Raw genomic sequence first — 10,352 nt, forward strand, 5'->3', positions numbered from 1 at the left:
TACAAAATTATCATACCTGTATAGAAAAATGCATAGAAACACAAAAATTAGCTTTCGGTTGTCATTTACAGATTGTTTGCTACCTTTGTAGCCCAGGTATCAAAGTATAAAATTAACCAGAGACTTAATGCACATTCTATGTGTGTATTCCCACATAAATGTTTCCGTGCACATCTATCTATTGATTATTTGTCCCTCCTCCACCCTTGATAACCGACTGGTCCACAGGAGTCTCTGACTGCTGATTGGCAGTACTTTAATATTATCACCAGAATTGTCCATTTCTGCTTGGGCTATCATATTATATGATGCAGGAGGGTGGCTATTAGAATGCTTCTTAGGGAAATTTTTTGAGCCAAAACGCTAGTTGGAGAAGTCCCTTTAGAGATAGACTGAGTCCAGGCTAAGACAAGTATCAGTAGAAGAAACAGACGTTATCACCCCATTAGAGTTCTCTTGGCTAATTAGAGTCTGGGTAACAAGTTTCAGAGATGCACTGGAGGAAATGTCTTAAGAAGCCCAGGGAAAGGAATTGTGAACCAGGTCAGGAGCAGTAGCAGAGGGCAGTCTGGTAAGCTGAGCTAAACAGTTTGTCCGTGCCTGCAAGGGATGTGGTTTAGGGTGGTCATCCAGGGTAAGGGGACACTTCAAGTAAAGCCAAGTGCTGCTCTGACCTGCTGCTCTTTGACTCTTCAAGGTTCAGGAGAAGGGACGTGTCTCGGGACTTGGGTGAAGAAATCGAGTGTCCCAAGAATGTAGTTTTCAAGATTAGTCCAAGGAGACTAGAGGGAAACCCTGACAGTTCCTAATGGATCCTAAAATACAAAGAAGTCATCGATCCTTTGCTGGACTTCTCCTAGGCTCCAGCCCACACTGATCCTTTGTCTTCTCTAGGTGACCCTGCCCTCAGCATGAGCCGCTGGATGTTTCATCAGCAGGCCCTGCAGGAGTACATTCTTATGTGCTGCCAGTGCCCCACCGGGGGGCTTCTGGATAAACCTGGCAAGTGAGTGCCTTGCCTCTGGGGAGGGAGGGACGGGGCGGGGAGAGAGGGGTGAGCACCTCAGGCCTACTCAGAGCCAGACGGGGTGGGCCTTTCCTTGTTGCTGCTTAGTGCACGTGTGGCATGGGAGGAAGCAGCCCAGCTGGGAGCACCCCCATCCAGTGCCATCCATCCATCCTGGCCCCTCCAGTGCTCTCCTTTTTACCCAGCTTACTTGCACCCCCTCGCCAGTTAGGTAAACAGATTGCTGTGTTGGTAGTTTTTCTTTCCTCTTTTTTATTTTTATTTATTTTTTTATAAATTTATTTATTTATCTTTGGCTGCGTTAGATCTTCGTTGCTGTGCGCAGGCTTTCTCTAATTGTGGAGAGGGGGCTACTCTTCGTTGTGGTGTGGTGGCTTCTCTTGTTGCGGAGCACAGGCTCTAGGTGCGTGGGCTTCAGTAGTTGTGGCTCACGGGCTCTAGAGTACAGGCTCAGTAGTTGTGGCTCACGGGCTCAGCAGCTGTGGCTCACGGGCTCTAGAGCACAGGCTCAGTAGTTGTGGCACACAGGCTCAGTAGTTGTGGCTCGTGGGCTCTAGAGCACAGGCTCAGTAGTTGTGTCACGCAGGCTCAGTAGTTGTGGCTCGTGGGCTCTAGAGCACAGGCTCAGTGCTTGTGGCTCGTGGGCTCTAGAGCACAGGCTCAGTACTTGTGGCATGCAGGCTCAGTAGTTGTGGCTCGCAGGCTCTAGAGCACAGGCTCAGTAGTTGTGGCTCGTGGGCTCTAGAGCACAGGCTCAGTAGTTGTGGCTCACAGGCTCTAGAGCACAGGCTCAGTAGATGTGGCGCGCAGGCTTAGTTGCTCCGCGGCATATAGGATCTTCCTGGACCAGGGCTCAAACCCATGTCCCCTGCATTGGCAGGCAGATTCTTAACCACTGCGCCACCAGGGAAGCCCCTCCTCTTATTTAACCAAACTGATTTAAATAGAAGAGGATACAGGGTTTTAAAACTCCTGAGTGTCATAAACAGAGATTATAATCAAGGCGACTATTACCGAGTAGATTCAATACCTTTAGGTGCCAAAAGGGAAACCAGTCAAGTCCTGTTGCCTTTGCTGCTCACTCCCCACTCCCCCAGCACACACACACCCTGCTACCTCTGCATCCTGGTCCAGCTGAAGGCCAGTCCCCAGCAATTTATCAGGAAGAATTTGGCCCATTCCTAGAAATTTTGTGGGATTTTTTTTTTTAACTATATTAATTTAGCCAGCACTACCCTGGAGAGCCCTTTCCGGAAGACAGCTGACAGGACTGACTGTAAGGTTACAGTTCCTGCTATCAAGCAGGGCGGAAGGATGGGGCTCTGAAAAATGCTGCTGGGGGAAGCCAGGCTTCGAGGTTCGTGGAGGGTGGGATGGGATGCGTGAGTGCTCCCCGGGCCTCTTCGTCTGTGCGGTGGCCTTGTCAGAGGCTGTGCTGGGGCCGGTGGGGAGCAGAGGACACCTGCTAAGAGTCGCCCCATCCTTCCAGGTCCCGGGACTTCTACCACACCTGCTACTGCCTGAGCGGCCTGTCCATAGCCCAGCACTTCGGCAGTGGAGCCATGTTGCACGATGTGGTCCTGGGTGTGCCTGAAAACGCCCTGGTAAGGTGGGATGGGGGGCTTACCACTGCTTCTCCACGGGGCCCCCAGGATGGGGCTGGCAGGAGAGCAGAGCACCCACTCTTGGCCTGCAGAACCGGCTGCATGAGGACATGGACAGGCTGAACTCCCCGTCCCCACCCTCTGTCTGCAGCTCGTTCTCTGTTCATGAGCGTCTGGCTGGCAAACTCGAGGTTCCAGGCGAGGGTCCAACCTGTGACAGAGGGTTTGTGCCTTTGTCCCACAGCCTAGGACCCAGACCACTTGTCATTAGTTCCCATCTCCCAGGAAGCTGGCTCAGATGTAGCGAGTTTCTGCATCTGTAGCCAGCAGCCCTCCCCATGTGGCTGACTGTCTTCTGGAGCTCTCAGCTTGCGGCCATCCCTCCGGAGAAGCCCTCTCAGACCACCTTCTGTAAATGAGATGACCCAAAACACTCTGCCAGGGCCTGGTTTGTGCCCTTCATAGCACCAGCACGATTTGTCATGTGTGTGTTTAACTGGGTTTTATCTGCTTCCCTCAAAAACTGTCAGCCCCGTGCGGGCGAGCTGTTCACCACTGCATCCAGTCCCAGGCCAGCCTGGCCGCAGGAGATGCTTGTGAGCCTAGTCACGATCCTGAGACTCAACTCCGGCTGAGATTGTCTGCGGCTGTCAGATGATGGGGCCTGTGCAGATTGTCATGAAATATTCCAAGAGAAGAAACACAAGTGGCCAGTAGGTGGATGAAAAGATGCTCAGCCTCACTAGTAATTGAGAAAATCCAAGTAACAACCCTTCAGCTGTTCCAAGTATTTGCCTCCTATGCAACCCTCTTCCGTTCTTTTCCCTCCCTCCTTCCTCAGCGTAACCCCATCCTAAATGACATTTATCATGCCTGCAAATATTTTTGTGCTATTACTACATAGGTATGTATCCACGAACTATATAGAGAGTTGTTTTGTATGTTTTCAGATGTTTTTTTTGTTTGTTTGCTTTTTGCGGTACGCGGGCCTCTCACTGTTGTGGCCTCTCCCGTTGCGGAGCACAGGCTCCGGACGCACAGGCTCAGCGGCCATGGCTCACGGGCCCAGCTGCTCCGCGGCATGTGGGATCTTCCCGGACCGGGGCACGAACCCGTGTCCCCTGCATCGGCAAGCAGACTCTCAACCACTGCGCCACCAGGGAAGCCCTCAAATGTTTTATAACAGTATCTACCCCACCATTTATTCTGCATCACTTTCTCACCGACCATTACCCTTTTGAGGCTTAGTCGTCTTCATATGTGTTGCTCTAGTTTATTCATCTTCACTCCTGTACGGCATCCCCTTGTCTAAGTGTCATCTTCACTCCTGTACGGTATCCCCTTGCCTAAGTGTCATCTTCACTCCTGTACGGCATCCCCTTGCCTAAGTGTCATCTTCACTCCTGTACGGCATCCCCTTGCCTAAGTGTCATCTTCACTCCTGTACGGCATCCCCTTGCCTAAGTGTCATCTTCACTCCTGTACGGCATCCCCTTGCCTAAGTGTCATCTTCACTCCTGTACGGCATCCCCTTGTCTAAGTGTCATCTTCACTCCTGTACGGCATCCCCTTGCCTAAGTGTCATCTTCACTCCTGTACGGCATCCCCTTGTCTAAGTGTCATCTTCACTCCTGTACGGCATCCCCTTGTCTAAGTGTCATCTTCACTCCTGTACGGCATCCCCTTGTCTAAGTGTCATCTTCACTCCTGTGCGGTATCCCCTTGCCTAAGTGTCGTCTTCACTCCTGTACAGTATCCCCTTGTCTAAGTGTCATCTTCACTCCTGTACGGTATTCCCTTGCCTAAGTGTACCCCAGTTTAATTTTCTAGTCTCCTGTTGGTTAACACTGAGATGGTTTCAGATTGTGCTATTACACAAGGTGTTGCAGTGAACATTCTCGAGTTACAGTTTCTGAGAGAGATACACCTTCATCCTCACCAGATGGCCCTGAACCTCGCCCCTATGTGCTTGGGTTATTTAACGCTCACATGGCACCAAGATGAGTTGCTCCATAGTCAGACTTTTCCTTTTTGCCAACTTGACAGATGTGAAATGGTGTCTCAGTTTTGTTCTGCATTTCCCTGATTACTGGTGAGGCTGAGCATCTTTTCAAACGTTTGTTGGCCATTTGTGTTATGTCTTCTGTGAATTGCCAGCCAGCTCCTGGCTCAGGAGCTTTGCTCAGTTTCGTATTGATTTGTAATTTTGTTTGCTCTTTTCTTATGTAGTAGGAGTTCTTTGTGTGTTCTTGATACTAATCCTTTGTCAGTGGTGTGTGTGTGGTGAATCTCTTCCAGTTTGTGACTTGTCTTTTCACTTTGTTTTTAGTGTTTTTGTTGAATAGAAGATTTTAATTCTAAAGTGAATAATTTTATTTGCCTTTGTTTTTGAGGGTTTTTTTTGGGGGGGGGTTGCATTACTTAAATCTTTTCCTACCCTTAAGAAATCTTTTCCTACCCTGAGGTCATAAATATATTTTCTTCTAAACAATTTAAAGTTTTGCTTATCCCATGTAATTTTTTAATTCTCTTGGAATTGATTTCCATCTATAGTGAAGGTGGGATATAATTTTATCTTTTTCCCATTTTGGTTAACCAATTGACCAGCACCATTTATTGACGTTTACAACCTTTCCTATTGATGTGTATCACATGTGTCACATACTCAAGTTTCTGTATATGAGGTGACTGTTTCTGGACACACTGTTCCATTGGTCTGTTATCTTTGCTGTCTTAAGCAAATCTTAAATGCAGGTAAGTAAGTCTCACCTACCCACCTCATTCTTTTTCTTCAAAACTGCTTTGGATATTCTTTGCCTTCTGCATTTTAGGATTTCCTGTGCATTTTAGGATCAGCTTATCAAGTAACACACACAAAAAAAACTAGTGGAATTTTTATTAGAATTACATTGAATGTAAGGTTAATGGGAGGGAACTGACTTTAACATTCAGGCTTCCCATTTATAAACACAATTCTTCAGATTTTTTACATTTCTTTTAATGGTCTTTTATCATTTTCTCCATAAAGGACTAGGACATCGTCTGTTAGACTTACGTCTAAGAAATTTATAGTTTTTGTGTCTATTGTGACTGGAATATTTTTTTCCATTTTATTTTGTAATTTGTTGTTACTAATGTATAGAAATGCTATTGATAATTATAGTTTAACTTTGCACCCAGCAGCCTTGCTGAATTCTTTTTTTTTTTTTTGGCTGCTCCGCATAGCTTGTGGGATCTTAGTTCCCTGACCAGGGATTGAACCCGGCCCCCTGCAGTGGAAGTGTGGAGTCCTAACCACTGGACCGCCAGGGAATTCCCTCTGAATTCTCTTGATAGTTGTAAAAGTTTGTCTATAGAATCTCTTGGATTTCTTATTTAGAATGTAATGTCATCTTCAAGTAAGGAGTTTTGCTTTTTCCTTCCTGATTCTTAAGAATTTTCTTTCCTTCTTTTTTTTTTTTTTTGCGGTATGTATCCATGAACTATATAGAGAGTTGTTTTGTATGTTTTCAGATGTTTTTTTGTTTGTTTGTTTTTTGCGGTATGCAGGCCTCTCACTGTTGTGGCCTCTCCCGTTGCGGAGCACAGGCTCCGGACGCGCAGGCTCAGCGGCCATGGCTCATGGGCCCAGCCGCTCCGCGGCATGTGGGATCTTCCCGGACCGGGCACGAACCCGTGTCCCCTGCGTCGGCAGGCAGACTCTCAACCACTGCACCACCAGGGAAACCCAAGAATTTTCTTTCTTTTCTTGCCTTGTAATGTTGGCTAAAACCCCCAAGGAGTGTTGACTGGAGGTGGTAATAGAAAGTGTTCTGATTGTAATGGGAAGGTTTCTATAATTCCATCGTTAAGGAGGATGCTCACTGTGAGGTTTTGGTAAACATTTCATATCAGGTTAAGGATGTTCCCCTCTGTTCCTGGTCTACTGGGTTGTTTTTTTGTTTTATTTCAGTCATAATCTATTGTTAAATTTTACTGACTGCTTTTTCCTCATCTGGCTTTTCTCCTTTAATCTGATGTTGTGTTTTGTTAATACATATTCTGATGTGACCTTGACGTTACGGGATAAGCCCTGCTTGGTGATAACAGAGTGTGGGGGGGTGGATGTGCTATTCTAACACCTGCTGGATTCACTCTGCTGGTATTTTTGGCTCGTATTTTTATTTAGGATTTTTTGCATGTGTGTTCATGAGAAAGACTGATCGAAAATTTTGTTTTATTGTATTCTTTTCCAGTTTGTGTTTCAGGATAATATAACCTCATAAAATTAGACAGATGTCTTCCTACTCTACTTTTTCTTTGGAAAAGCTTGTATAAGTTAGAGATTATCTTGTAAGCTAACACTTGCTTGAGAAACCATGTAGGCCTGGTATTTTTTGGGGGGAATGGTGGTAGCAGAAAAAACAATTGTTATTGATTTAACTTATTCATATAGGTTTTAAAGAATTTCTTCTTGAGCAATTTTGAAAATTTGTATTGTTCTATAAAACTATTCAGTTTATCTGAATTTTTATGTTTTCGCATGAAGTTGCTCATAGTATTTTCTTAAAATTTTTTAAATCTCTTGCAATTATGTCCCCTTCTTCATTGTCCTAGGGTGGAAGAGTCCTGAATACTGGCCTAGGATTGTGCCCTGTCTGAGACCAAAGTTTATTTTGGGTTTCTGTGGTGCAGTGGGATAATATAAAATAATTTATATATGGCCTGACACCTTTACTTAAGTGTAACAGGGTTGTGGTCCATTTTCTTGATTATAAATATAGATGCATGTTCATTGTTTTAATAATTGGAATATATATAAAAGTATAAATAAGAAAATTTAAAACAGTCATGTCATGGTTCCTGTTTTGGCATATGTCCATTTTTTGCCTATTTATATAAATCACATCTATCAACACTTTAAAAAGTAAGTTTGGAATAATATCACGCATACTGTTTTCCTCACCTTAATGTAAGTATTTGCCAATATCATAAAATATTTGAAAGCATGTTTTTTAGTGGCCCTATAATGTTCCTTTGTGTCCCACATACTGTAACATGTTTTTACCAATACCCTGTTGTTGAACATTAGGGCCTTGTGAGATCCTAGTGCATCTCTGATGATTCCTTATGTTACATTTTTACAAGTGCATTTAATGGGCAGAGGCTGTGCACATTTCCAGGGACCACTGGGGTGATTAATTGGCATCTGTTCTTCTCTCTGCAGCAGCCCACTCACCCTGTGTACAATATTGGACCAGATAAGGTGATCCAGGCCACCATGCACTTTCTGCAAAAGCCAGTTCCAGGCTTCGAGGAGCAGCAGGATGAGGCAACAGCAGAGCCTGCCACTGACTAGAGGACATGGTGTCCCGCAGCTCTGTGTTCACCCACCTCCCCAGTCAGACCAAGGTTTATACATTTCGATACATAACTGCATTCCGTGCTGCACAAGCCTTGGCCGCTGTGAAGCTTGGTTCTCTGTCCTTTCTTGTTAAACAAAACAAAACTGATGGCTCTGTGTTTAGAGAACACAGTGGTGTGGTTTTTAAAAAATTCTTTCCACTCCTGTCCAACCAAAAATCTTCAGCCACGAGGCATCTGAACCCGCTCTGGCCTGGCCAGGGTTGGTTGGAAAACAGTGCAGCTCTCCAGTGCGACCGTCGCATCGAAGTGAATGATGTTTATGAGTGTTGCGGCATCTGGAGTTGCTGCTGCGATTCCTCTTTGTGCCACCGTTAAGTCACCAGGAAGGTGGCCTCCGTGGGTGGAAATAAGTCTGCTCCATGCCTAGGCAGGGGCTTTGGGTCCCACCAAAATGAATTCTCCAGGAAGAAAACATGGTGGCACTTCACTCAGAGGTGCCCGAGGCGCTCACCTCCCAGCCTGGTTACTTGTAAGGGGAAGGAGCTGGGGTGGGAGGAGAAAGGTCTCGGGAGGTGTGAGTCCCTCCCTGGCCACACTGGGCACTGACCACACATCTCCAAGGCCGGGTTGGGCAGGTGCATGGGCAGGATTTGCTTCAGCCCCACTTGTGGTGACTTAGACCCGGAAAGCCAACTATGAGTGGAAAATGAACCTCTAGTTCAACTCTGTGCCAGAGGAAGCAGCCCCAGAGCGCCGCCCCACCCCACCCCACTCAGCCCACCCCCCCAGGTGCCCTGAAAAGGCCCTCTGAGGACCGCAAGGCGGCACCTTCAGCCTGTGGCCAGTCTGTTTCCATCTGTCTTCCACCGACTCCCAGCCCACCCTCCTCAAAGACGGTGTTGTCTTTTCTCACCTCAATTATTAACACTACTAAGAAAGACTTTCACCGTAATTTCTGACTCAGGATTTATTCACATCCTGCGCACTCCAGGCTCAGAGAAATAAAGCCAAGCGCTAGATAAGCGGGGTGCTGCTGAGGCAGTAGCCACGTAAACCTGGCCGGGGCAGGGCTGAGCGCTGCCTGCTGTTTAGCCTGGCAGGGCCTCTGCTGCCCTCACAGAAGAACCCTTTCTCAGTCAGTGGGGTCTTGAGGAGTTGGCTCACTTGTCCACTGCTATGGTCACAGCAGGCTCCAAGTCGCCGGTCTGGCCTTTCCACAAGCAGCCATGGGCCGTGGGCAGATGGGGCCTGGAGATGCGGCATAAGGCTCTTCGCAAAAACTCTGGCCATCTGCTGCCTCCAATTCCCTAGTGCTTTGGTGTATTGGGCTGTGTATTACCTCCTTGAAATAGTAAAAGAATAACCTTTTCTATGATGTCTGTCATTTGTGACTGGTACCAAGAGAATTCCTTCCGAGTGCCCAGCGTTCGGAGTTCTGCAGCTTGCTCGTGGGTCGCCAGTCTCCTCCCGCGTGCGACTGCAGGCCGGGCAAGTCGGTAGTTACGAAGAGGTCTGACTCGCCTTCCTCCCTCACCCCTTCTCCAGTCGAGGACAAGGAGGGGGAAAGCGCGCCGGAGTACTTCAGTTTGTCCCAGCACTCCACACACAGTTTCAGGGTCTGGGAGTCTGTCTCCTCCACCTGGCTACGAGCAGGGACTGCGCTCCAGAGCCCTCACGCAGGCACTCAGCAGCAGGTGGGGCAGGGCGGCTGTCACAGGGACGGGTTGGAATCCTGTGTCACCTGGCGTTCCTCATCTGGGCAGAGACCCTCTCCCAGGGAGAAGCCAAGAAGGCGGGTGCTCTGTGGCCTGCCCCTGAAAGGAGAGGGTACCCTCAGAGGTGGAGCGTGGAATGTAATTCCTGCCCCCATGCTGTTTTTTGCTGGGATAACAAAAGTTCAGGCGACAAAGCAACATACTGAAATGCACCCTTCCCATCGCTACAACAAAAAGCCAGACCCTCTGCCACCACTAGCCTCAAGGTATTACGAGATTAATTGCAGTGATAATTGGTGTGGTTAAGAGACAGAAGGGATTGCTTCAGTCTGAACTGGCTTTATACCAAGGAGGGAGGATTTGAGGTGGGCCCCAAAGGGTAGGGGAGTTTACACTGGCATATCCATGAGACTTCTCTCTGCTCCCATTCGGGTCTGGAGGGTTTCCCAACTTAAAGAGCATTCAAAGTGGGTCCTGCAGGTAGATTCTCAGATTTATCATGTGGATCCTTAAGTCGGAGGCACTTACATAGCATTCAAGGTAGGTTGCCCCAAATAAATATTTCCCCTATCAATAAAGAAATACAAGCCGACTACAGATCTCTATATCCAGATGGGCCCCAACGTCCCCCTTGGAACTATCTTAGACCCACCTTGAATG

The 10,352-nt window shown here is 47.4% G+C and overlaps 1 protein-coding gene across 1 annotated transcript in view; it reads left to right on the forward strand.

Annotated features, from left to right (window-relative positions):
- FNTB (farnesyltransferase, CAAX box, beta) overlaps positions 1-9,347 on the forward strand; it is an 85,078-nt gene extending 75,731 nt beyond the window's left edge. The window contains exons 10-12 of the mRNA XM_032622984.1: positions 895-1,006; positions 2,517-2,631; positions 7,838-9,347. Of these exons, the coding sequence (XP_032478875.1) occupies positions 895-1,006; positions 2,517-2,631; positions 7,838-7,969 (359 nt within the window). The 3' untranslated portion in view covers positions 7,970-9,347. The remainder of the gene's footprint in view (positions 1-894; positions 1,007-2,516; positions 2,632-7,837) is intronic.
- The last annotated feature ends 1,005 nt before the right edge of the window (positions 9,348-10,352 follow it).

This window comes from Phocoena sinus, chromosome 2 (genome assembly GCF_008692025.1).
Source record: "Phocoena sinus isolate mPhoSin1 chromosome 2, mPhoSin1.pri, whole genome shotgun sequence".
NCBI lineage: Eukaryota > Metazoa > Chordata > Mammalia > Artiodactyla > Phocoenidae > Phocoena > Phocoena sinus.